General features: G+C 38.7%; 1 protein-coding gene across 2 annotated transcripts in view; it reads right to left on the bottom strand.

Annotated features, from left to right (window-relative positions):
* ZNF277 (zinc finger protein 277) overlaps positions 1-26,287 on the bottom strand; it is a 51,639-nt gene that overhangs the window by 16,362 nt on the left and 8,990 nt on the right. For both annotated transcript variants that reach the window (XM_051626563.1, XM_051626571.1), the window contains exons 2-5: positions 17,293-17,491; positions 14,079-14,167; positions 12,515-12,597; positions 631-722 (exon numbers count right to left, since the gene is read on the bottom strand). In XM_051626563.1, the coding sequence (XP_051482523.1) occupies positions 631-722; positions 12,515-12,597; positions 14,079-14,167; positions 17,293-17,491 (463 nt within the window). The remainder of the gene's footprint in view (positions 1-630; positions 723-12,514; positions 12,598-14,078; positions 14,168-17,292; positions 17,492-26,287) is intronic.

Genomic DNA, 26,287 nt, shown 5'->3' with positions numbered 1-26,287 from the left:
AATTTTAAAATCACATATTCTGTGAGACACAAGAGAAAACAGAGAATGAAGCTCTTGGCAGCTGAATGAGGTGAATTTCATTACACTCACACAACATTGGGATGACATGCAGGGTCATCACCCCAGGTTGTTCTACCTTTCCAGAGCAGCAGAACTACAGAGTAGCAGATGTACTGTGTAAAACCAAATTTTCACTGGAGCAAGCACTTGAATGCAACTCCTGCTCACACATGACTGATGCTGCAAAGGACCCTTATCACTCTAATTCTCCCCCCTATAGGAAAATGTGTAACTGGATAAAATATTTTTCAACAGCCATATTAGCTTAAACAGCTCTTCTTCCCACTAAAACAACAGCTGAAAAACAGTCTCCATTTAAAATAGTTCAGCTCCCAACTGCAGTTTAATGTGTAGTATAAAAAGTTGTATGGCAATAAATAAAGGATTGAGAAGTGGGAGGGGGTCTATTTAAAATGGCACTGCAGTTGAAATAAAAACTTAAACTATACCTTAAAATTAATTTTATATTCCCAGTCCTACCATTAGGCTCAATGGCATTAAAAACCATAAACAAAGATGCTGAGGTGATACGAAAAAATAAAACAAAAGCAAAGAAGTCAGTAAGCACACCTGTTTCCTGTGAATTCTTGGTCACAGAACATACATATGCCATGAAAACTTGTATCGTATCTCTCTCGCTGTTGCTGTTCTAGAATTTCTCTCTATTAAATAAAGAGATACAGTTATTCAGATAAAAAATAGTAACAATGATTACATCATATAAGCTTACTATACCTCCTTATCCTTACTGGTAACAGTCAATATACAAAACTGATATGTGCTACTCACATAAACCAGAAGTTAATATTTTTTGAGGGTGAGTTATCACAAAAATCACGTTTTTTCAAAGGCAGTATATGCTGCAGTCGAGTTCCATTAAAATTCTCATAATATTGTACATGGTGCATGGAAAGAAATACAATCCACAGTGAGATCTTATGTAGCTGTTTAAATGATTCTGTATATTACATATCATCAGTTTATTGTTTCTGCTTAGGTACTGATTTACCTCTGGTATTAGTGAGCAAGTTTATGGGTAACCATATAACACCCAGTGGAATGATAAAATCAATTTAATGTGTCTAATCACAGGCAATCTAGAACACTTCTTTGTAATACGGAACTGATGGCATGAACCCTGGCAACTTATGCAAGGAGCTATGGCACATAATAAACTCATGGAAAAGAAACTGATTGCCTTTACCACTGGTGCTGTTCAATTTAGAGCAACAGACAAAGCTAGACGCTTTGTGACACTTGGTCACAATTTTCCTAACAACGAGATCAAGCAGCAGGCAATTTCCTCAGGTGTTGTAAAAGCAGCAGTGTAGTTATGCTGAGAAGTTACTACACCTTTCAGGTGGAAAGGCTATGATCACCTGGGACATGGGAAAGTCGGTGTTTGGATTAAAATTTAGCATATTTTCAGGCTGGCAGTACACTACCCTGGACTTGTGCTTTAAGTCCTGATAACTGGTAAAGGATTTAATTTCTGTGCAACACAAAGGTGTTGCCGTCTGCTTTTTGACACTTGGGATCCTGACTGAATTTCATCGGGGATTTTCTCAATCTCTTTATCTTCTTAAGAGCCTGAAGCAGTGGAGCTTGGTGCTTCTGCCTTCTTCTTTTATTGTTTCTTTTGTGTGGATTAAGGCCCAAATTCACCCATCTACAAATTTAAGGCCCGAATGTACCTGTCTACATCTGAATTCACACTCAGCTACACCTGTTTGATAAAATCTAGAGCAGGAAGAAAAGAAAGAAAAGGAAAAGAAAAAAGGGGAAAAATGTAAAAAGAAAAAATAAATGGGGGAAAACCCCCAAGCCCCAAAAGCCTGCCTGAGAGCACAAGAGTGAGCCACACCTGAGTGACACCTGCCCTAGGGCCAGCGGCTGCTGCGGGGGGTGAGGGCTCTGCACCACAGCCCATGCCAGGGCCCGGGTTCAACCACATGGTTTGGGAGCTGTGGCTGTTGCACATCAGCTAAGGGTCTGTAACCCTGAAAACGCAGATCCTGGGGAAGGCTGGAGTCATGCTCAGCAGCACCTACTCAAATTTCAGTTCATATCCGCTGCATTATGCAGTGTGTCAACTTAAAGAAATATAAATTCCTGTTTTTCAGCACTGACTCCTGAAAGAGATAAATGGAGCATAACATGTCTTGTGAGAGCCCTTCAGCAGAGACCCAATTAAGGCAGGATATCTGTCTGCTCCACATGGCCAGTGAACATCCACAGCATGTCAGTAAGAGTCAGGGTTCTCTCTGGTACTTGTAGCTGTCACCTCTCTCCACCCAGCAGCACGTCTGATGTGGTTTAGATAACCTTGAATTTGAAGAACACTGCACATAGTTTACATACTTTGTAAAACACACCAGAAACAATCCAAAAGGAAATGAAAAGATACCTTGTACAATTAAAACACTAAGACAGCAAAGGTTTAAACACTCCTACCCTCTCATTACTGTTATTCCAGTGTAGCTTCCTAATTGTACTCTACCAAGAGGAAAAAAAACAACTGTTCTGGAGTATTGGGCTGCCTAACTCCAGCTTCCCCCCTCATACAAATTGCTTATGGGAGCTCTGATGAGCTGCTACTCCCAGTTATGCCTGAGGGGGAAGGAGAAGCATATGTTTTCCTCCAGACAGCCAGTGCTCCTGCTACTCTGCTCTCTCGCCCTCCTTGATTGCCCCTACACCAGCATGCGTGGCAGCTGAGAAGCTCTGACTAAGCCAGCATCGCAGCTTTATCAATTTACTCAACAAAGTTGAAAAAGTATTTTCTGAGGCAGATGCTCTTTTTATCAAATGTAGGCATAATTCATTGCTAAATGGAATGTTCTGAGCACACACGCAAATTTGGTATTTGCACAGGTGAGGAATCAAAAGCACTAGTTCAAGTCAAGTACAGCAAATGCAAAAGGTCTGCTCTCCCTCCCTGCAGGCACTCCCAAATACCTGTCTACCTCCTCTCCATTGCTGGGAATCTGAAGGGAAAACAGCAAATACAATAGATTGCATACACTTTTGAGATTTTTCTGAATGGAGTTTCCAGCCCCTTCAAGTTATGGGAGCTGTTAGTATCAACTCATTGTTGATACTAGGATAAAAATAAAAAACATTTCAGCCATCAAAAATTTCCAAAACTTTTTCAGGATAATGTGTCATATCATAGAATCATAGAATATTAAAGTGTCAGAGAATGAGAGGGCAAAGTTACTTGATGAAAAAGCAAACATCACAAAACACACATTTTAGTTACCTTTTCCCACAATTAATAAAATAATTGAGCATAGACAGAAAAGGTAAACACTATAAAAGTGACACAAATGCCATAGCGTGATATTGGCATTTAATTACAATTTCAATACAGTTTGTTGAATACTTCCTGACCTCCATTCTTTTTATCTTTTGTGAGAAGTTCTGTCAGCTATTTGACCACCACTCTTTCTGCAGTATTCTATGATTTGCTAAAAAAACCAAAACAACCCACAAACCCCTTTACTGTCATGAAGACTGCCAAATTAGTTGTGAAACAAATATTGACAGGATGGATATCCCCACTGATACAAAGTCCAACGTAAATTACAGAGCCTTTTAGTGTTAACTCTTTGTCTCTACAAGCCACATGAAGCTTACGGGATCAACGAGGCATTGTCAAAATACATACTGCTAGATGACAAGTTCTTGGAAGCACATATTTAGACAGAGCCTAGCTCAAATAAGCGGAAGATATGACTCTGGCAGTTAGCAACCTCCTAGCTTTAGGAAAACTCTATAGGACATAGTGCTTGATCCCTTTTAAACACAGCAAATGGAAGCTGGATACTACTGATAATACGTACATGCAACAAAAATGCAGTTGTTTTGCAGGAATACTTAATGTAGTCAATAAAGTAACATTCAGTTTTAATCCAATTCCCCTTCTTTCTGTTGGGAAAAAACCTCTTCTATAGTTGTTAGTTGTACACTTTCTACTATATAGGTGATCTACTATAAGAAAATTCAAACTAATTACAAAATACTATCCATCCTGTGTTTTAAATAATAAAACAAACAAAGAAACAAAACGTGGTAAGGATGTGCAAGTGTTTATACCAGGATGCCCATCTTTAAATATATCAGCACACTAAACTGCTAATAGAAAGGAAATTTGATCAATTGCATGACAACTTGTAATTTGGAGTCTAGAAAAATGCCCTGCATGTTCATGATTCTCAGTTTAGGGTTGTGAGGAGTTCAGATTTTCTCCTAGGACATGTTAATTTAAAATGTGCCTGGAAAAAAAAAGTGCCTATTCTTCTCCTAGGAAGCAATATTTTGGAAGAAATTACTTGTTGGTGTTTTTTGTTGGTTGTTTTTTGTTTTTTCCAGAAGCACTTAAGCACTACGCGTGTCAGCAAGAATCCACACTGATAATCACTAAAAGATGAAAAATGCGTACTTGCAGCTAGTAAGCACTTTTCCCTAAACAATTACTTTGTCTCTGGTATATAGTTCACGAGACATTCAAGATATACAAAATACCTTCAAAAGGTAAAACCAGAAACTAACTCCATTGAATACCAAAAACTATGGACTTTGGACAGGTGGTTTTATGGCATATTAGAATTTCTGATACTGTGTCAAGAGACTGTTCGGTGACCTGCAAGGGTATGTGGAACATCCCTGGCTGAGTCTTAAACAAGGCAAGCATGAGCAGCACAGGCAGGATTGCAGGCTATCCCTCCCCCCTGCTCCTCTCTGGCTTGCCTTCCCTGGAAAATTTCCAGCCACTGCTCTGCACCTGCACTGACCACCTGGGCTCGCCTTGGAAGAAGCCCCCTTCCCCAGTCCCATTCACAGAAGTCTCTGGAATGTCTGTGCAGCTGGAGGCTGGCAGAGCTGGATAACACGCTGGAAAAGACCTCGCTAGAAGGAAGGGTGGTAATATCTGTCCTATCTTCTCATCCATCTTTCAGTCTTTCTTTCTTCTCCTTTTCTTCTACTAGTTAAAGGGTTACAACATCCTAGCCGTTTTCCCTAGTTCGATCCATTCACTGGTTACAGGAGTAGTCATTGTGTGTCAACAACTTTGCTGTTGCTTGCCATTAATATCTAACTAATGAGCTCTTAATAAAGCATTTGTTGTGGTTCCTCTAGGCCATTTGACGTCGCTTCTTTTATCACCAGACAACGCCACCGAGACGGCACTTGCGCACTTTTTAGCGTATAAAAAAGATTCACATCCCTTGAAACCCAGTGAATGGGACAGGACATACTGTAATTCCTGCTGCCCTTCCCTCCAACAGACACTGTATGCCAGGTGCTAAATTTTCCATCTTTATTGCTCTCAAATCACTGCTTTTTAAAAATCCTAACTCCTTTACTAACAAGGCCAATAAGTAATTTACATAGCTATTTAAATGCATGACTGTGTATGACTGATTATCCAAGACAATCAGCCATTCACAAACAGTACTCAGTGCAGGTTTTGCTGCTTTTGATTCCAATCTGAAGAAAGAATTGGTGGTCAAAAGTTTGCTTGCTTTTACCAATTATATCAGTTGGTCCAACAAAAACACATTACTCCTTTTTCCAAAATTTGTCTCTTTATAATCACACCACTTCTGATACATAAGGAATCCAGGCATGGAGGCAGATCACACAGTGCAGTTTGGGACAAGATCATGCAGAGACTTTGACTGCAGTGAGACTTTAATTTATCATTCCTCAGTCCATTTGTGCAGCGGAGGATGGGTTCTGCAGTTAAGTCTGTAAAACAGAGCTAACAACAGTATCTTTTATAAGATGTTCACGACCAAAAAAAAAAAAATAAAATACTGTCAGAAGCCCTAACAAGGCAAAGTCCAAAGCCTCTAGTCCAAAGACTTAAGCATACAAGTAGTCTCAACTTCAAGTATTTCAGTACTGGGCTGGATTGGGGCAAGAGCGTATTGTAGTTTGGGGTTCTTGTGTGCATCTACTTTGCCAGTTCTGGTCCTTCACTCTCATCTTATCTAGGAAAGAGACTAGAAAGACAGCATGTTATACAAACGATCACTTCAGAGAACTTCAAATGAAAGCATTTTACAAATGGTGCTCTATGCTCTGGGGAGGTAGTGTGCTTAAAGATGCTCCTTTGAAGGGGAAATTTCACAACTGTTACAGTGCAAAGGACTCAAGTATCTGAGCACTCAGTCACACTGTTGTGAAGAGTGCATGATCACAGACCACATTCCTTCTGTTATGATAATGGACTCATTAATGCTACTGAAATCAGAGTGTCTGCCTAGGAAATAAGGTACTACCAGAGACAGTAACTTGAGTGTGAATTTGCATGGAAATAATTTTAGATAGCAAGCTCACAATAACAAAATATATTTTATCAAGCTCTCCTAGGTGATGCCTCTAACACACAGTGTCTATCTTTAGTTGTAGTTTCTTCCAGTTAAAATAAGAGTTACATTCCCCTGCTGAGTGCTCACAGAAAATAGCTTTTGCTGTAGGCTAGTGAGCAGATTCTGGTTAAAAAACCCCTCAAAACAAAAAAAATCTTGCTGACAGATCACAGCAAGAAGCTGCTTACACAATTTACTGGCAATAAAACAAACCACTACAGTACACTGAGACAAAGACCAGGATTGCTGGTACGTAAGATGCACTACAGTCTTGAAAAAGTTGCCAAGCACATTATTTATTTGACACTTATATACATCATTAGGATAAACTACTATTAGAGTGAAATAAAATAACATTTCATTTTGTGTCTACAGTTTCCTTAAATATTGGCTGATGAACTTTAGATTATGTCTGCAGCTGCTGAATAGGAAAAAAATATTTATAAAGAATCATGATATAAGAAACTACATGTCTCTGTAAACACCTGCAATCTTATCTGTATATCAACAGCTTGTCTACTAACTTTTATATCCAGCTTCTCTCCTTACTGATCACTGTATTCAGTTCTCCTACTTCAAGCAGTACTCTCTTGCCTCTTGCCTAGAGAATAAAAACCACCTTTGAATTGTGTAATCAGTGTTATTGAAGGGTACTGTAACACTGATGTAGAAGACATTCCTACAGTTTGTTCAGGAAGCTGAGTCAATTTAAAAATTGAGGAAGAGCTTCAAGATGTGATGAAAACTCTAACTGTGAAGATGCATGAAAAGAAAAAGGATTGAAATTACTGTAGACATGTACAGTGGGCTGCCAAGTTGAAGTGGGAGACAAGTGAAGCTTTTTTGCTCTAAGACAACCAAAAGAAGATGGAGACAGACTAACACAGTAAAACAGAAGAGCAAAAACCAACCTTCTCCTGCCTTCAAACACATTAGAAAGAAATGATGAAGAATCCTACTTAATGTAGGAAGAGACCAAAAACAGACAAAAGAAGGGGTAACAACTCTTCAAACACCCATGGAGGATGGGTAATGTTCCAGAGTGCTCGAGAAAAGCAATTAAGTAGCAGATATAGCGAAAAAAGGACATATAGAATTTCAGATGTATGTATTAGCATGCTAACATTTTAAGATACACTGTAAGCACTTCAGATACTGCATTATGTGAAATTAGGCTAGCATCTCTATCCCTTGCAATGCACAGCTTCAGCTTCTTGAACCTTGTTTCAGCTTAAGCTCATGGCAAACTGGGCATTGTACAAACAGATCATCCTGGGAAACCAGTAACATCCCTTGTCTCTTTTCCAGTTTTGATGAAGACTCCTCTTCAGTAGTAGCCTCTTAATCTAAAACTACCAGTCACATGACAGGAGAATAGCTGTAAACCTGAGAGCAAGAGAAGGTCAATGCCATGTTAGGAAGTGTGTATTTTCAAATAATAGGTTTGGGGTTTTTACCTTTTTCAGAACCATCTTAAAGACCAAATGGCTTATACTGACACTGCCTCTTCTAACATGAGTTTTGCTGCCTGGACTTCCCTGCCTGGTTCCACTGCTTCACAACTAGGAATTCTTTGTTAAGCCTGTGTTTTTCCAAAAGATTGTATCTCTTTTGTATTACACAGTCTTGTCAGCTATTTCAGCAAGCAGTGCTCTCTAACCTAGTTCAGACTCATTCCTTGGCCTCTCTCAATACATCACAGTCACCATAATGTGTCTGCACGACACCCACCTCGGCTAGCTCCCCTGCTGCTGTGCTTGAAACTGCTAAACTGGAGTTTCAAAACTGCAAAATGAAATGCTTCAGCTAGCACATTTTAAAGACAACATTTGTCCTTCATTGGGCTTGCTGTTGGAGATGGCAGTTAGATTTCTGCAGAAAAAACACCTAAAGTTCTATAGTTCTGGTCTTTAATTCGGCACAACTCACATGAGTCCACTTGCCAGCTCACTCTTAAATGCTGGACTTGTCTGAAGGTAAAAGACATTACAAAGCAAAATAACTATTTAACTTGCAAGTCGACACTCGGATTGCAGCAAAAGGAAATAAAAAACTAAACAGACTTTATTGCTGTGACTAAAGTAGTGACTCCATCAGCCCCAACTACAGCTGCAGCTTGATTTCACAAAATCCTTCTTTAAAAACTGAAGATACAATTCTGATATTGAAAAGAGTGTTAATAGCAAAGGCTGCTTTCACACCAAAATAAGAATGTATACCTCTTTATTTTCTAACTTAATTACTATTTAAACAAAACCAGCATTTGCATTTGTCTAAACCCTGCACTCTTCTGAATTTGAGGAAACATCTATTAGCAGAGAAGAAGAGGCGGCTCACCTGGCCAAAGGACTCAGTACGCCCTTGACACTGGCAGTGAAGAGAAAGCCTTGTGGGAATAGGACTGCATAGCACAAAACACCACAGAACCAGAAATGAATGCCTAGTAATCCAATGTGTAGGAGTCAGGAGTTACTATTACAACAGACAGTTCTATGAAAACATTAGCTGCATGCTCAATCACAAACATCTTCCCTTCCTCACAGCCACAAATATGATCTAAGATAGGGAAATGAACGTTGTTATGACACTTTCTGCCCACATGCAATAGTCAAGATGTTTTCATAACCACAAAGAGATCACAGGAACCTGGAAAAGGTACACAGAAGTGCAACAATGATGCACAGTGAAGAACCATCAAATAGCATCCTTAGCCTCAAATCACTGAACCACTGTAGCAGGACACTCTACCTCAGTGCGCCTGCCTCAATTTCCCTTTGTGATTCTATTGCTCTCTGCCTCTCAGTTTCACTATCCCTGGCCTGGAGTGGAAATATTCCAATGGGAAAGGAAAGGCGATGACAAACTCTGAACTGGTAACAACCTTGGAAGTACAAAGAGAAGGCCACGTTGATGTCTGTAATGTCATCTGCTCTCCTGCATAGCTATGCCAAACCACAAACAAAGCAAGAATGAACAGATAAAAGAGTTTGCTTGGTGGAAAAAAAAGGCTTTCTTGTTCCCCCCCCCCAAGTTTTCCTTTTGCTCTCCAATAGTTTATTTTGGAAGTATGTCTAAGTAGTTAAATGATAGCAGCCAATCACTTTATTCTATAAAAGCCTCGTCCCATCTTTGTTCAGAAAGACTCCTGTACATTTTCTCTAGGAGCTGAGCTGGACCTTCTTCCTTCCAGTGGGGATGCCTGCTTGAGTGGTTACTCCTCAAGAGGTTGAGAGAAAAGCACACCCGAATGAAATAAAATAAAGGGTAGGAGATATCAAAGCCCTATATATGAATTCTTGTTCATGTCTTCATTAGCTAGCTTTAAATCTTAATAAAAGCTTTAATTTTTAAGCTTTGGAACTTAAAGACTTTAGGATCCTTTTAAAAGATTGCAATCGTGTTATCGCAAGGCCTGTTAATAACTGAGTTGCTAGTAGTCAGAGGGTTAACCTGTATGCAGCAGCTGCCAGCTAACTGACTATTGTGCATTTTATTGTTAAGATACCTTTTTGTTTCATTACCTGTTTTGTTATCCCAATTATCTTAACACTCCAATTTATGCCTTGTTAGTTCAATTGTTAAGACCCCGGTACTCTGCAATAAATCTGGTTTCATGCCTATACATCTCATCTGCTATCTTGCCCTGTTGAGAGCAACTAGTCCAACTCCCATTCCCAAGCTGGGTCACCTAGACATGGTTGCCCAGGAGAGTGTCTAGTTGTGTTTCAAATATCTCCACAGATGAAAACTCTGCAATCCCTCTGGGCAACTTCTTCTAGTGTTTGACCACACTCAAAGTAAAAGTGTTTTCTTGCTTTCAGAGGGAATTTCCTGATTTTTAATTCACGTCTATTGCTACTTGTTCTGTTGGTGGGCTCTGCTAAGAAGAATCTGAGTCTGTGTTCTTCATTCCAATGCACATTTATAAGATCCCTCTGAGCCTTGTCTTCCAGGCTTGACAGTTCCAAGTTCTCTCAGCCTCCCTTACATGAAGGATATTACACTCCCTTAATCATCATTGTGACCCTGGACTGGACTTGCTCAAGTAAGTCCTTATTTTTCTTGTGCTGGGGAGCCCAGCACTTGACTTAGCACTCCAGAACTGGTCTTTCTAGTACTGAGTAGCGGGGAAGGATCACCTCCCTTGACCTGCTGGCAAAACTCTTCTTAATGCAGCCCAGGAGGCTGCTGGCTGTCTTTGCTCTGAGGGTACACTGCAGCACATGACTAAAGAAAGACAAAATGTAAGTAAATCAGGAGACAAATAATGAATGGTTCGGGTAAGATAAAGGATGGATTGTTCACCACCTTTCCTAATACAAAAAAAAAATCAGGTGAGGCTGGTGTGATTCAAAAGGGCTCTCCCAAAAATGGTTCTCTCCCAGTGTGTAGTTAAGCTGTGCAACCCACTGCTGCAGTAAGCAGTGGATACTGTAAGTTTGTGTGGGTCCAGAGTTGCAGATTCATGAAAGAAAAATCTATTGTGTTAAGAATCAGAGACACAATGCTGCTGAAATTAGAAATCTGTGAGCTGCCAATTGCTGAAGTCTAGGAAAATATTTTGAGAAAAAATCACCACCAGAGCAGAAGAGGGCAAATACCATAGACACTTTGCTGTTGACAAGGATAAGATACTCATTTAGACCAACCTTTTTACCAATCTAGGATGGCTTTCCATAGCATAAATTGTAAGAGAAGCATTCTAGGCATGAGTGCATCAGATGCTTTTTTCTAGGAAATCCTAAGTGGCAAAACCACCACAACTCTCCTTTGCAGGAGCTGGGATCCTATGGAGAGCTGTGCAAGACCTCTATGTACTGCATAGGTTTTGGGGATTTGTTAGTCGTCTGTCTTGAGCTGCAGCACATGACTTTGACATGATTTTAACAGCAGTTGCAATGTAGTTGAACCAAATGGATTTTGCCTGCCAATTCCAGTTTTTCTTGGGACTAGAATTTGTTCTTTGTATGCATCTCCTTAATTCTGAATGCTTATGATTTAAGGTGTCTTTAACTGCATGCTGCATGTACAGACTTGTAATAGAAATATAAGAAGAAACATCATAACAAAGGATTAAAAGGCCAATATTGACAATTCCCAGGGCATAGCTGCCACCAGTAAGCTAAGGGGCATATTTATGTCATGACCAAAAGCCCTGCACTCACAAACAGCTCACAGTACAGATGACTTGTTAGCAGAAGACCCTGCCTCCTAACATGAGGAAATTGACAACAAGGTTGCTACATGTTCCATAACATTAATTTCTGAATTAGCCCAACAGCAAAAAGACTCAAGATGTATATTTCAAACAAGAAAACAAAGCAGAACAAAAAAACCCCACCCAGTGGCCAGCAACATGGACCAAATCTCATAGAAGATGAAGTCAGCAAGAGCTTAATGTGAGGGACCATCCATTCAGAACTGGTAACTCTGAAAAGATATGAGAAGTTTGTCCAAAGCACCAGGTTGCTTTCACAAAGCAAGAAGAACCAGAGGGGTTCATGAGGACTCAGCAGCTGGCATTTCTTGTCCTTTCCATCTCACAGAAATAACAGTAGCCAGACTTACTCCATTCACACACCATAGTGTTTCTGAGTATGCAAGTATGAATTAAGGAAATCTGGGTGAGAGAGTGCGAAAGCACAAAAACAACTTGCTTGAAGATTTTGTAAATAAGTATAACCTCTTTTCACAGTATTGCAGACTGAGTTTTATTTTGCTAATTTCCCTAGATATATTATTATTACACAGAAGATAGTGCGACAATGCATTGGAGATTCTTGCAAGAAGAAAAATGCCCAGCACACTCAGCCTTTTTCAGTTCTCTAGGCATACTTTCCACTTGTATGGAACACTGAAAATCAACCTGTAAATTTATTCCAAGGAAAAAAATCTATAAACAAGGAGTTTGTGTATTTTTCTGCAGCAGCTAGGGAAAGGAGCTTAAAAAAAATTATAAGAATTTTGCAGTCTAGCAAAAACTGCCTTCACTTAAAATGCTCCCTGAGTTCCATTATCATACCGTGGAACTGTTCACCTGAACAGTGAACAGTGAAACAAATGTAATTGCTTACCAGTCTCTTTTGCTGAAGCTGTTCTCTAAGTAATCTGTCTTCTGGTAAAACATCACACAGAAGAAAATAATTATCCTGTTCTTCTGTTAAGAGATTAGGAAGTGTGGGTAAGGAAATGGGAATTTGCAGCTGCTTTTATTATTTCCGGCACATAATTTGCTAAACCTTTGGAATGTGCTAAGAATGTGGGAATGTGTTTTTTAATTTATAAAAGTCAGTTATTTTAATATCATAATGTAATTAAACATGCTTAAGTATTTGTATATACAAATTTATAAGACCTTTACATAATTTATATTGCAGTCTAAAGGCAAAAGTCTTGTACAGGTTTGCCTCACTACCAGCTTTACTCTTTTTTAAGATGATTCTTCTGGAGACACAAAACTATTTTAATTATTCATATTGGTCACAGTATAAAGTCAGCATTAAAGAAGCATGAAATCATTGTTCATTTTATCTTGCATGTTTGATTTTTAGTTTTTTCCCTAAGTAATCATCAGTTTTCAGTAGTTATCATAATTTGGTATAGCCTTACCATAAGATCTCATTCCATCTATAGAAACAATGAGACTTGCCTTATTTATATTTCTACTTATGTGTTTTATGTTTACTAACCAGTAAAAAATATTTCTGTTCATATCAAATTTAATGATAAAACAAATATTACTTAAATGAATTACCTTAAAATTGCTCAACATGTAAGAAAATAAAAATCAAAGGGTTATGAGGTTGGTGAACTGTTAAGACTTTTACAATTTTAAACTTGCTGGATTTCTGCCATTCCCATCTTATCACACAGAAGCCTGTGTGAAGAAGAGAAACCCTCTGATTTCTGAGCTATCAGAAACATAGTTATCAGCTATGGCCCTCTGGAAGGGCCATTGATGATTTTTAATTCTGGTAAGCTCTGGTATTCAGGTGCTTGATTTGCAATTTTCAGACTGAGTGGTGTTAAATTTTCAGAAGCAAACTCATACATATGTAAAAGAACTGCAATTATGGCCTTTGGAGTAATTTGCGTGTTTTCTAGGATTATTTGTCTTGAAATTAATTAGAATAATTAAAATAATTTGTTTAGATAAATTTTGTACTCAGTTTTCATCTTCTAGCTATCTCTGACACTGGCATTTCTTCCTCTTTTTTAAGCTCTCCATGGAGAATTAAGGATGCAAGAAAGACCTAACATTCTCCTACCTGCTTCCAGGCAAACTATATTTTTCTGTTAGAAAAGGGGAAGCCAAAGGATTGCATCAGGTACTTCTGAGAAAAACACTTCCTTTGCAGTCATCACTGTCCTTATGATGGAAAGTCCCATTGTGCCAACACAGCACAGCTTTGTGTTGGATCCCAGAAAATGGCAGTCTTTGTAACCATACCTTGATGATATTGCTGAAGCACATGTTGCAATCCTTTGAAAAGATAAGTTTATATATGTGGTTAAGAGTTAAACATTACTTCTGTGGTGTTCTGACTTAGTGTCAGATTACTTTACACTTGGCAGCAGTATATGCCAGAAATTATCACATGATGCAGCCAACAGAGAGTAAGCAAGCAGCATACTTACCTAATGGAGCTTCCGTATTTGTTCTTATCACACTACAAAAGTCTGTGATGGGCTGCTCGGCAAACCTCCTCTTCCAGTACAAGATGTATCTTTAAAAACAAGCGGGAGATGATTAGTGAAAAAGGAAACAACAAAAAAGTTTAATAAGCAGTTGATCAGCCTTCATTTTTTCCATCCTCTAAATTCTTCAAGAGTATTTTGTGTTTGTTATTTTTTTTTTTTAATTCCCATCTCTGTTTTTTCTGCCTTTAATCTAGTTTTCCAATTCATTAAATTCATTCAGCTTCATTAAAACTAGGTCTAAGCTTCCTGTCAAAGTGAATAACTCAGTAAGACAGATTTGCATTAAGCTTCTTCACATAAACAAAGTGACCTATTCACATCTTCAGACAGAAGTGCCGATCAGATGCATCTTTACTAAAAAGATACACTACAGAGTACTCTCTAATTCCCAAAATACTGTGGTCTGTGTTCTGGAAGATGCAGGGAGGAATCTGAAACTCGGTGAACACATCAACTTGTCAAAAGTGAGGTTTGGGCAGGTCTCCTGTGGAGTCACAGTAAAAGCTGTAACTTGGCAGACAACTAGAAAGTCAAAAAACCCGAAGTCCCCAAACACTTAGGGGTGGGATAGCAGACAGAATAAGGACAGTCCGAAATGCATCTTGAAGATTTAACCCATCAACTACAGCTGTTTAGAAACTTTATTGGACTATTGTAATATAACAGCACTAACAGACCCCAACTGAGATTAGGTTTCCTCTGAACTAGAAGCTACAGTCTAACCAAGAAGAAATTATCACCTTCCATTATATGATGAAGAGAATGAAGCAAACCTTATGCTAATTAGTCACAAGTATATGTGTGATATAAATTGTGAGCATTGTTAAGATACTGGCTAACTATTCATCGACAGCTTCCTATTTAGATGCCATCAAATTCAAAAAAGAGTAATAAAAAAAGCAGATATCATTATTATGAGGACATTTCTAAATAGTTGTAACTCTTAAAACTTGTGCAATCCAAAAGTTTACTTGCCACAGCTATCATATCCCATGGTGGCTCATTTTACCTCTAATTATCATCTAGCTTACTATACAAGAACCTTAACTGCAGCAGCCAAGGAATCAGCACATACTTGCTTCTGCTAATTTTGACATGGGGAGGATTGACCTCCAGTACAGCAGACAGCTAAACACAGTGAAATCAGCATGCGTGGCTGAAGCTCATCCAGGGGTGTCATGAGATGTCAGTAAGTGAGAGGTGAGCATGTTGTTCTCCCCCACCTACTCCACTGTTTATAATGCATGATGAACCAGTTTTGCTGCAACATGGAACATCAAGTCTTCCAGAATAAGTCATCCTTGAGCTTTTAGGACAGAAATGTGCAAATGAAGGGATTTCAGGATGTCATTTTGTCTGTCCCCTGCACTGAAATAAATGAAAACCATTCAGCCAAACTCACCTAACCATAACTGCCTGCACCATGAAACTTACTGTTAAAGGATTTACTATCATAAGACTTAACCCAAATAATCAATGATCAAATAAAGCCAAAGCCTTGTCATACTTTCAGGGAGAAAGAATGAGTGATTAGTGTCCATGACTGATCATGTCTAGTCATGCAGTGGAAGCTTATTCTCCTTATTTCTTCCCCTTGCCCTAATGCCAACTTTTCTTTATTCTTCTAAGTTAAAAAAAAAAAAAAAGCATTGCTCTTCTCTGGATTCTCCACATCTTGTAGTTCTGTCAAGAAATGTATTCCAAAGACGGACTGTAACTCACTGATAACTGTAAAAAAAATACTATGTGTTTTCGTAGTTATTTCCCTTTTTTTCCCCACACTTCTGTTTAACACCTCAGATTACACTTCTTTTTTTTGTGCATAGTATTAGACTATTTTACTGATACTCTGCACAGTAAGTAAGAGAAGGCACACTTCAGAGTAACAATTCTATCATTTCACATCCTGGGGCCACTTTCTGTAAGATTTGTCTACCTTCCAATTGCATTAGCAGCAAAAAGAATTTAAATGGACAATTTTTTTAAAGGTGATTTAAAAATACATTTCTATTAATGCAGAATAATCCCCCAAGGACACTTAAACTGGCAGTCCATGACTGAGCAGCTCTGATCCCTTTATCTATCTGAGGAAATTAGCATTATCTCCAAAGAACATGGCATTCTTGTTCTGCCTGCTTTCAACATAAAACCAAACAAAAACAAGTATCAGTTTTCAATTTTAAGCAATGTTAAGCTCACACATCTGAGTAAGGATTTATATAGCTTACATTTCCTAAATTTCATCTTATTTTTTTTTTTTTTTTTAATCTTGATAGACACAAGTTATTGGCTGTGGCTGAGCAACTAATGACAGAAGACCTACCAGAAAACTCCTTTTACTTGAGAAATTATCCAGATAACATTTAAACACTGCAATGGAACAATTTACAAACTGGCAGGTATTGTCTAGCCTACTGCCTGGCCCATACATTGCTGTGTATGAGAGCAAAATGCCAAGCAGGACCCTAGTCTCTGAAGTAGCAAGCCAGCTGGGGCCATGCCAGCAACTGCAGGAAGTTACGAGGGAGAAAGCCAAATGTGACCCCGCTGAGATGATCAATGACACAGCTGTAAAAGGAGACACAGTTGTATGAAGATCACAGTATTTTATAGTTAAGGTTTAAATGTGATTTCTGTGGGGAAATACTGGCATCCTCAAAATAGGGTAAATGAGTTACAGTCCAGTATGTGAGATCCTGTACTAAGCAGCTTCTGCATACAATAAACAGCTTTACAACACTGTACAGTGGTAGATATTGTCTCATCCTATACAAATAAAACCCAAAATTAGGAGAGCTGATCATCTAGACTGTGCTTTATGAAATAAACAGTTTTCTAGCTTGTATGCAACCTGTTGATTAGCGACAAGACCTGGGAAGTTCCTAGGATATGTCAAAGAATGTCTAACACAGGAACTGCCGTGTATTATAATCTCAAGATTCCCGGTACGAGTAATATTTATGGCTGGGGAGTGGGATGGCAAAATAACCTTACAACCCAGCAACAAAGAGCTCATTAAAAAAGTAATAAAAATCCTCCCACAATACCTGGCTGCATTTTAAAGTATTTTAAAAAGATGATGTCTAGTTTTCTGATGCTTTCTAGAATATCTGCACAGATACACAGTCATTTTAAACAATACAACTCTTACCTTCTAAAATCTGCAACCAGTTTCATATCTGCTATGACGAGCTTGTGTTCAATAATCATGTGCTTCAGGAGCTGGCTTTGTTCTGCTGTAAGATAGCATTCTTTGCAGAAAATACAAGGCACGTAGGGAGAATTTTCTATAGCAGCAGCACCACCTGGACTTTCCGGCAGAGACAGAGGCTCCAAAATACACTCTGTATCTAAAATAAATACAAAATTATTAATGAATAATTGATCTTTACTAAATGAATAAATCTACATCACTTGGAGCACTTTTAGGCAGTACATGTAAAATCTGTTTTGTTGGGTCTCAGTTTGTTGCATGGATCATTCCAGCAACAAAGTACTTGGAAGCAAGTGGACTGCATTATTTCCAAGATGGACAGTGGGAGGTTGGCACAGGACAGTTCTCAAGTATCCGCTCCAACTGAAACTCCCAGCTGACACCAAATCAAACAGACCTAAGTGCTCTCCTTATTACTCAAGGAAGCTTAATGATGAGATACTTGCTTTTCTTCCTCTCATTATCAAGTCTACCTTTCAATATGAATCAAGCTACTCTCCACACAATCCCCAGACTATCAGGAAGGCAGCAGACTGTACAGCACAAATTGTTTTGTACATCAGTTTCTCCTAATTACACTTTTATTTATTGCACAATACCTCTAGTACTTAGTGATTGATTCCTGAAGGGTCTGCATGTATTTGTCTTGCCTTTTTTTCCCATTAGCATCTGACTTACTGTTTTGTGATAAAGGAAGACTATCCTTGATAAGGATTACTGCCACAGGGAAGCTTATGCCCACTAAAATACTTCCTAACTGTACAGATGTTGCAGTTGCAGAGATGGACCTGGGAAATTACTAAAAGTTCTGTGATAAATTTGAGGTAAAGGATGAGGCACAGAGAGGGGAATAGGGCTCTACCACCCACCACACATGCTGTTCAGCAGCAGCTGGCCATCCAGTGTGGACATCTAGTGCTCCAAAGCAGGCACAGCATGTGTCAATGGCTGCCCTATGAGGGTGCGCAGGGGACAGAGCTATTGGGAGCCACAGGTGGGAAAGGGTACAAACCATAGGAAGTACAGCTTCATCAGTTCCATGCTGTTCCTGGAACAACACAGCTGCCCTGTACAACTGTTGAGGCTTCCACTTCTGACATTTGAAAAATAAAACTTATTGGAAAGGCAGAGACTTGGCTGAAGACTGATGGTCAGGTTACACTGAATTCAGTTTATCCCAAAACTAAGCAGCATGGAGATAGGGCAGTGTAGAGAGCAAGGTATTACCTGGAGCATTATAATTTCTGTTGATAATCTAACACTTTTCCTCTCATAATTTTACCTGCACTTCAACCCTTTCCCTTTCCCCAAACATTTCTTTATTAAACTGGCATTGCACAAGTTTTTCTATTTTTTCCTACATCAAGAACAGCAGCTTCTACACAAAGTGCCAGAGCAATTCTCAGGAAAGGGTCAGCTCTCCCAGGAAGAAGTGATGTTCCTTGCAAGACTCTAGATTTGTGCATCCTTACAGTCAGTATAAGCTTGTAGCCTAAAGAATCATTAAAACATGTTTACTAGGAAAAGTACAGCAACTTAATTTCCTTTGCAATTGCTGATGGCAAGAGAACTAAGATGATAATCTGTCAGCCAGTTCAGCTGTGCCCAGTAAGCAGCTATGCTTCTTTTTGTTCATTTTTGGTTTAGGTTTCTAGCAATGACTTGTTTAAACATTTAGAAGTCAAAATAACCAAGTTCCTCTCTGCCTCAACAAACCAACTTCCAGAAGATAGGCTATGCAACATAGACAAGCAGCTGATACAGTTATTTAGAATGAGTACTTGAGAATAGCAATTGTCTGGGTTTGGAAAAACAGAACTGTTAATCTTTAACTGTAGTGAGTTGCAGAAAGGAAAAAACTGGGGTGAAGATTTTGATTTTTTTTTTTTTTTTTTGCTGCCCATAGAGAGTAGCTAATACTAAAAGAGAAAAACTTAAAAATACACTACTCAACCAAACAATTGCAGAAGCTTACGCAATTTATTTCAAAGGCACTTCAAGGAGGAGGTGAGGGAAAAAAGAATCTATGAAAATATCTATGTACTCATCTGCTGCAAAAAACACTGAACAAGAGAATAAATGCACAGAGCTGAACAAAGATGCACAGCCTTCAGCATAGCACTTAATGGACTAACCCATAACACAAACATCAAAATGGTACAAATAAAGCTAAGCATATTCTTGAAATATGTTCAAAAGCAGCTAATTTTGATGATATATTTGGAGCAGAGTAGCCACAAGCACTGAAGAAAAGCTGTTAACTAAAGCATAGTTAAGAGCTAACAGCAAAATAAAAACACTTAGATTGAGTTCTTGGACTCTACTAACACTCCCACATGCAGAGGCATTTGAAACTGAGGGAAAAGCACCAAGCTTTTCCCTTAAATCTGATGTCACATGAGTGACTTGTCAGGGTCAGATTAAACATCCATCTAGTGCAATTACCCTGGCTGACAGTGGCAAGAAGCAATTACTTAGGGAAGTGTATAAAAACAGGTAATCACCCAAACAGCACAGTCTTCCAGAAATCTGAGCATGGAGAGTTGGTCATACGCTGTACACTCAGTTTAACAGCATTTTATGGTTTTCTTTTTTTTCCATTGATTTGTTTCAGCACTGTTTGAAATTGTTGGTCTTTAACATCCCTGCAGCAACATTTCACTTTCTCCTAAAGGTCCTTCATTCCTTGTTTGCCCTTGTTGAGCTCTTGGCTGGGTCTACTCTAGCCTTCTTCATGTGCTGAAGTACAGGGTGGTTTGAAAATGTCCCAAGTTTGGAAAAAAATGGATTTCTAAATCATCACAGTTTTTCCTCAATCTCTTATCTATTGATTTTTTTATTCCTAGTATTTTGCTTGCTTTTAGCGTCACTGATTTAGCCACTGAATTATTTAAAGGGATTTCAAACACTCAGAGAAGTTGCGAATCAGGTGTTAATGTACAAGCCAGTGGGTCTATTCTTTGTGTTTCTCTGCATTTGTTAACACTGAACAGCACTTTTTTTGTCCAATTCACTTAATTATCACAAAATTCTTCTGCAATGCTTCAGTTGGCCCTCCTGCTTACTACTTGGGAAAAGAAATGTGTATTAAGAGCAAAATTTATCACCTAACCCATTTCCTCTTTTTGTCTGTGGTGAACAGCACAGGACCCAGCTCCCCATGAGAACAGAGCCCTATAAAACTCATCCATCAAGTTTCTGCCAAATTATCCTGTCACCACTGAGTTTTCCTCCTCTGCCTAACAGAAAAACAGCATGAATGTTATGCAAACAGATATCCCAAAGGCTTCACAGAAATCCCACTGAGCTCAGGAACCAAGAAAATCCGTCTCATTCACAAAATTGACAATTGACACTATGTTGTTCAACCTCTAACAGGGTAGATAAAATTGTGGTCTTTTACAGCTAATTCAGAGCTGAAAAATGTAGATTAGTAGAAGAGACTACAGGAATATATTCTTTGAAAACAAAGACTAAGAAGTATACCAAATTCTTCAGGGGGAAACAGAATACTTTGAAGACATATGACAATGAGATGGCACAGAAAAAGGTCTGGGTTACACAAATGACTTTCAAAACTAAAATAAGAACTATTTTTTTTTTATAAGCACTCATAGGATACTTGGTGTAACAGAATCCTGATCCCTGTACCAGAACTCTACACACCATTACAATGGCAATACAAGAAAATGAAAAAAGGCTGCTAGTTACAGAAACTGTGTGCCTTTATTTTAAGTGTTGTTATAATATAAACTAGCTAATCTTAAAAGCCAATGAAGCAACAGGCTCAAAAGGGATTAATTTTCCTTACTGGAACATTTTTAGTTTCAAATATAATCGTTCTCAACGCAAAACTAATGTTAGCTTGCACATTAAGCAAATGTTACACCCACACAGTTATGCAGAGTATAGCAGTGCAGGCAATGTATTCTACCTGCAAAATCACACATGTAATTATCACAAAGTAATATACCATGCAATTTAATGGCCAATACAATAGATGTGAGTAACAGAAAGAAAAGGAAGGAAAGTTTCAGCATCTGAAGGTAAATTGTGAAAGGCAAAGTTCTGAGAGACAGTTCAGCCAGTGTAGCTTGCTGCCACCAAGAAGCGATGTCTAGTTACCATGTCTTTCTCCACCTTACCTCACAATTCCCAACTATCCACTATTGCCCTTCTGCTTGTGGTGGCTTCTATGCTTGCCAAATCCTTTGATGAGTTGATTCAGCTCTTTAACCAGACAGAACTACTCACTTACTTTGCTCAATAATGTTGAAAATGCTCAAAGAAGAGTCTACCAAGAGCAAGAGCAAACCAAAGAGTGCACAGCCAGAAGAAGCAAGATGAAATGGGACCTTCCTCTTTTCCTCTCAGCTGTTTCATGTAATTTTACCATAAGCATTCCTTCTGAAGCATGCAAGGTTCCTTCAAAAGCATTACACACAAAGGAAAAAAAAAGCTAAGATTTTATCATTGTGCTTCTTAACAAGGACATCAAACATAGGCTGGCTTCAGTTATCAATACCCACTGTTGCCAGCGTAGGCACATGTAACACTAAACGCGGGAAGAGCTGTTGTGCTCAGTTCTTCTTGGTTGCATATTTGAACTACGTGCTCTGACTAGACCTGGGGACAAGCTGAACGCTGCTGCATAAACTATACTCTCTAACTGGAAAGTGGAGGTACTGGGGTTCAGATTAATGAAATAACATCATGGGTACAGCTCCTAACTCACGTGGTTTGGCCCTGGGGTACAACCTGTGGGTGTGACTCAGGCACCAGAGTTCAGGGAGAAGCAAACCCCTCCAGCAGGTAAGCTGAGTGAGGGTCTCCCTGAATCAGCCTGCAGGGAATCCTGAGGAGAGAGGCCCTTGCATCCATCTTTTTGAAGCTCTGCCACCAGATTAAAAGGAATGAGAGTCACAAGACAAGAAGGAAAGAAAATAATCTAAGTGCAAAGACAAGACTGTTTAACTGGGAAGAAGAAATCTAACTAGTTTGACAAAGATTAAATATTTTATTATCAGATGAAAAATACTTTTAAAATTCAAGACTGCACGTAGTCTGATAAATGAAATTATGAAAGAGGAATTAATAAAAATTGGCTTAAGATACATATTTACAGGTTTCACGCAATTTTTTGTAGTTTGTGGCACAGCAAGGCTTTGGGTTGAAGAGTGTATTGTATAAATATAGACATGCAGAGTATATATTTATAAGCATACTGTTGGTAACACAAGGATAATGAAACAAAATAAGAACATCTGCTGGAATGTTAAGTATCTTTCTAATTAAATCCAGTAGTTGAATGAATCAATTCATTACTAACAAGTCTGGTTTATTATCTCATTAATACAGCTGGTTAATATTATGAGGAGATTAGCACAAGAACTTGAAATGATCCTAAAACAAAAATAAATGCAACAAAAATACACACGCAAATAAAGAAGTCTAAACAAAGAATTAAAGACTGGGGTTTTTAGACACATAGAGAACAAAAGGGAGAAATAATGATTGGAAGACAAAGACACCTAGCAAACCTGGCACTCCGCACTAATAGCATAACAGATGCCGCCCAGAAAACAGAAAAGCTGAACACCCTCCCCCAAGCTCACACTGATTACATGCCAAAACCAGTTATTAAAATGACCAAGCCCCCAGACATGGTATATTAGGGAACCAAGCTGCATTTCTATAATTCTGCACAAAAGACTGCTGCATTTACAGCTCTTTGGGATATGAGTTGTTTAAAAGCTGTGTCTAGTGTTCAAGTTTTTTGAGCTATAGTGAAAAAGAATATCAAGCACTGGCTTGACACTTGAAATACACATGACAGCTTCCCTGTTCTGCAGCCTTGGCACTGCAGCATCTATTTGTTGGCACGGCAGCATCCCCTAATTTGTGGTCATATTCTTGGAAGAAATTTTATACTGATTACAGGATTTTTCCTTTGTTTTCTCGAGTATGAAAGATGGATGACTAATGACTTGCCAAACAAACAGTATTCAAAAACAAAACTCCAAATAATGGAAATAAAACACCCTGTCATCATCTTCACTAATACTACAAGCAAATACGTTTCTTAGTGAAGGAAGAATCAATGTACGTAACAATTTTCTAGCTCTATATATTAGAGCACTCAAGTACTTCTATTAAATTGAATTATCATTGAGTCTGAGTTAATGAGGAATTATTTCGCTATAACTTCTGCTTGTTAACACATTATGGACAATATTTTGTTAAAATGTTCATGAGCTTTAGGAGACAACACATCCTGTAGCTTCCCCCAAGACCAGTCAGTCTCAACACTGCCCAGTTTTTCATTGAATGCAAATTAACACTTCAAAAGAGTACTTAATCCTACAGTTAAACCTTGCTAGTTTTACAGAAACTGTACATATTTTGGAGCATCCACTGTCTGGGAATATGAGAATTTTGCTCCAGTCAAATGACAGTTTTAAGAAAAGCTGTGAGTTACTAAATCCTAATATCTGAGGACAGAGTTTCTATAGAGCAGGTGTCTGCTGGGAGCTGGAACTAACAGAAATACAACTGTGCTTAATAGCCATATTTAACAGGGCTGCTCTGTCGGGGAGCTTAGGATGTTGCAGTTTCATTAGCATTAACAAGTGTTGCTATGGGTACCAGAGCACAGGCATCAGAATAGAAGTGAATAGAAGGAGTGGGAAAATGATTAATAAAAATGTTAAGTGTTGGAATTTTAATAAAACAAAACTAATGTGCTTGCCAATAAGATCATGTTTAAATAATGGACTGCATTATTGCCCAGTTCACCAGCAGGTATGTGCCACTGCTCTTCATCTTTCTACATAAGCCCATAAAGACAAAACCCTACATCAATAAAGACCAAAGCAAAACCACTGCTCTCACATGCAGAGGGAAGGACACACACTGATGAAAGTGACCCTAATAAGTATTCATAACAATATTTAAGTGCTGACGCTAATGTGCAAATTATAAATATTTAACAAACTACAGACAGGTTCTGTGCAACCTCAGAGCCACAAAACACCCCATTTCTGGGTAAATGGAAGGGACTCACATTAGCATAACTAAACACAGGGTTTGATATCTTGGTCACAAACATGAAATGGTATTTATCTAATTTAGTAAGAAATGTCAGTAATTTAATGACACTGTTTAGAGCCACTTCAATTTCTCATGACTGCTGTTCCATCAAAACAATTTCTGATTACAGAACACCTAAAGGGTGAAATGGCAGTATCACAGGGCTGTGTTGTACTCAAAATACAGTCAATTCCTACTCTTAGCAAAACCTGGAAAACATGTCTTACCCTAATTACCAAAACCATGTATATTTACCCATTTTTCCCCACCTTCTTTGTCCAAAAGTTGGAATTAAAAAATGCACAGCAGTGGTAATTCCCACAAGTCAAAATCCGTGTGATGATTGACTAATAGCAGAACTTCTGCTTTGCTGTTTCATTAAACAGTAAAGGCTGTAGCTTGGATTATACCTGCAGCAGGTACTTCCTTGATTTCGTAGAATCAACAGAAGGTTGGAAAAGGCTTTCAAGATCATCAAGTTCAACTGTCAGCCCTACACCTCCATGACCACTAAACCATCACCCAAAGCACCATGTCTACCTGTTTTTTGAACAACTCCAGGGATGGTGCCTCCACTACCTCCCTGGGCAGCCTGTTCCAATGCCTCACCACTTTCTGTGAAGAAATTTTTCCTAATATCCAATATGAAGCTCCCCTTCCTCTTGTCCTATCACTAGCCACCAGGGAGAAGAGGCCAACACCCACCTCCCTACAACCTCCTCCCAGGTAGTTGTAGAGAGCCATGAGGTTTTCCCTCAGCTTCCTCTTTTCCAGGCTGAACAGCAACATCTTCAAAATAAAAAAATTCGCCAACATCTTCAAAGTATCTCTTGAGTCTTAATACATCCACACTTTTGACTGTCAGTAAATTCCTCCTGATTTCTTTGGAGGTGCCTTAAGATTTACTTGTGTTGCTTCCATCCCGTACAGCAGCTGCTCTGGGCTCGCAGGACAGATCAGTGTCTGTTTCCTACAAGCTGCACTGTGATGAGTATGCAGTTTTTAATTATTCCCATGGCCAAAACACATTCTCTAGCTTCAGCATGCCAGTCTTCCATACCTGTGGCTATAGGTTCCTTTCTAACCCCGCTGTGCCTGCTCCTGCAGGATGCTTTTACCACAATTTTCCCCTTCTGAACACTTTCAGCACTTGAATCTACTCATAGATGTGAGAACAATCAGGAAGCCAAGTTCATTTAATTACGCAGTTTTCCATAAAACTTACTTCTTGTTTCCTTCTATCCCTCCCTCTGTTCCCTGCCTGCTTCCCAAACCCATGCAGAACAAACACGGCATGTGTATAAGGTATCACCAGCCATCAGTCTCCCTTCATTCCCAAGCTCTCTCCTTCCAAGAACACTTGTTTATCTTTACCTTTGTCATACGATCTTCCCAAAGCTTTTCCTTTTCTGAATTTTGGCTTTGGATGCAGTTTTCCTTGCAATTTCCATGGTCAGTTCTATAAACATTTACTGGTACAAAGATGTTACTTTTGTGAACAATCTTGCTCAGTTCACTGGGCTACTTAACTTGCTATCCACCTCCAATGTACTTGCAAGATGAGAACTGTAGATCATAAATACATGGAGGCTGTCTCACAGAAAATCTCTAATGAACTACATCTGTCTACACTTAATTTTTAAAATAGAAATGAAATAAAGCAAATCAAGATGACTCTGAAGTGGTACTTAATACTCAGTGTTCTTCCCTGACATCTTCTCTGAGCTTAAGTGTTTAATTTAAAAAATTGATACTTATGAATCAGTTAGGCTTGTATGAATCATTATACTGATGTCCAGAAAAAAAAGACACTCCAACAATAGAAGATATTTTTGAAGAAAAC

This window comes from Apus apus, chromosome 1 (genome assembly GCF_020740795.1).
Source record: "Apus apus isolate bApuApu2 chromosome 1, bApuApu2.pri.cur, whole genome shotgun sequence".
Lineage (NCBI taxonomy): Eukaryota > Metazoa > Chordata > Aves > Apodiformes > Apodidae > Apus > Apus apus.
The sequence above is the reverse complement of the archived record's forward strand: the minus strand, read 5'-3'. Positions and strand labels throughout refer to the sequence as shown.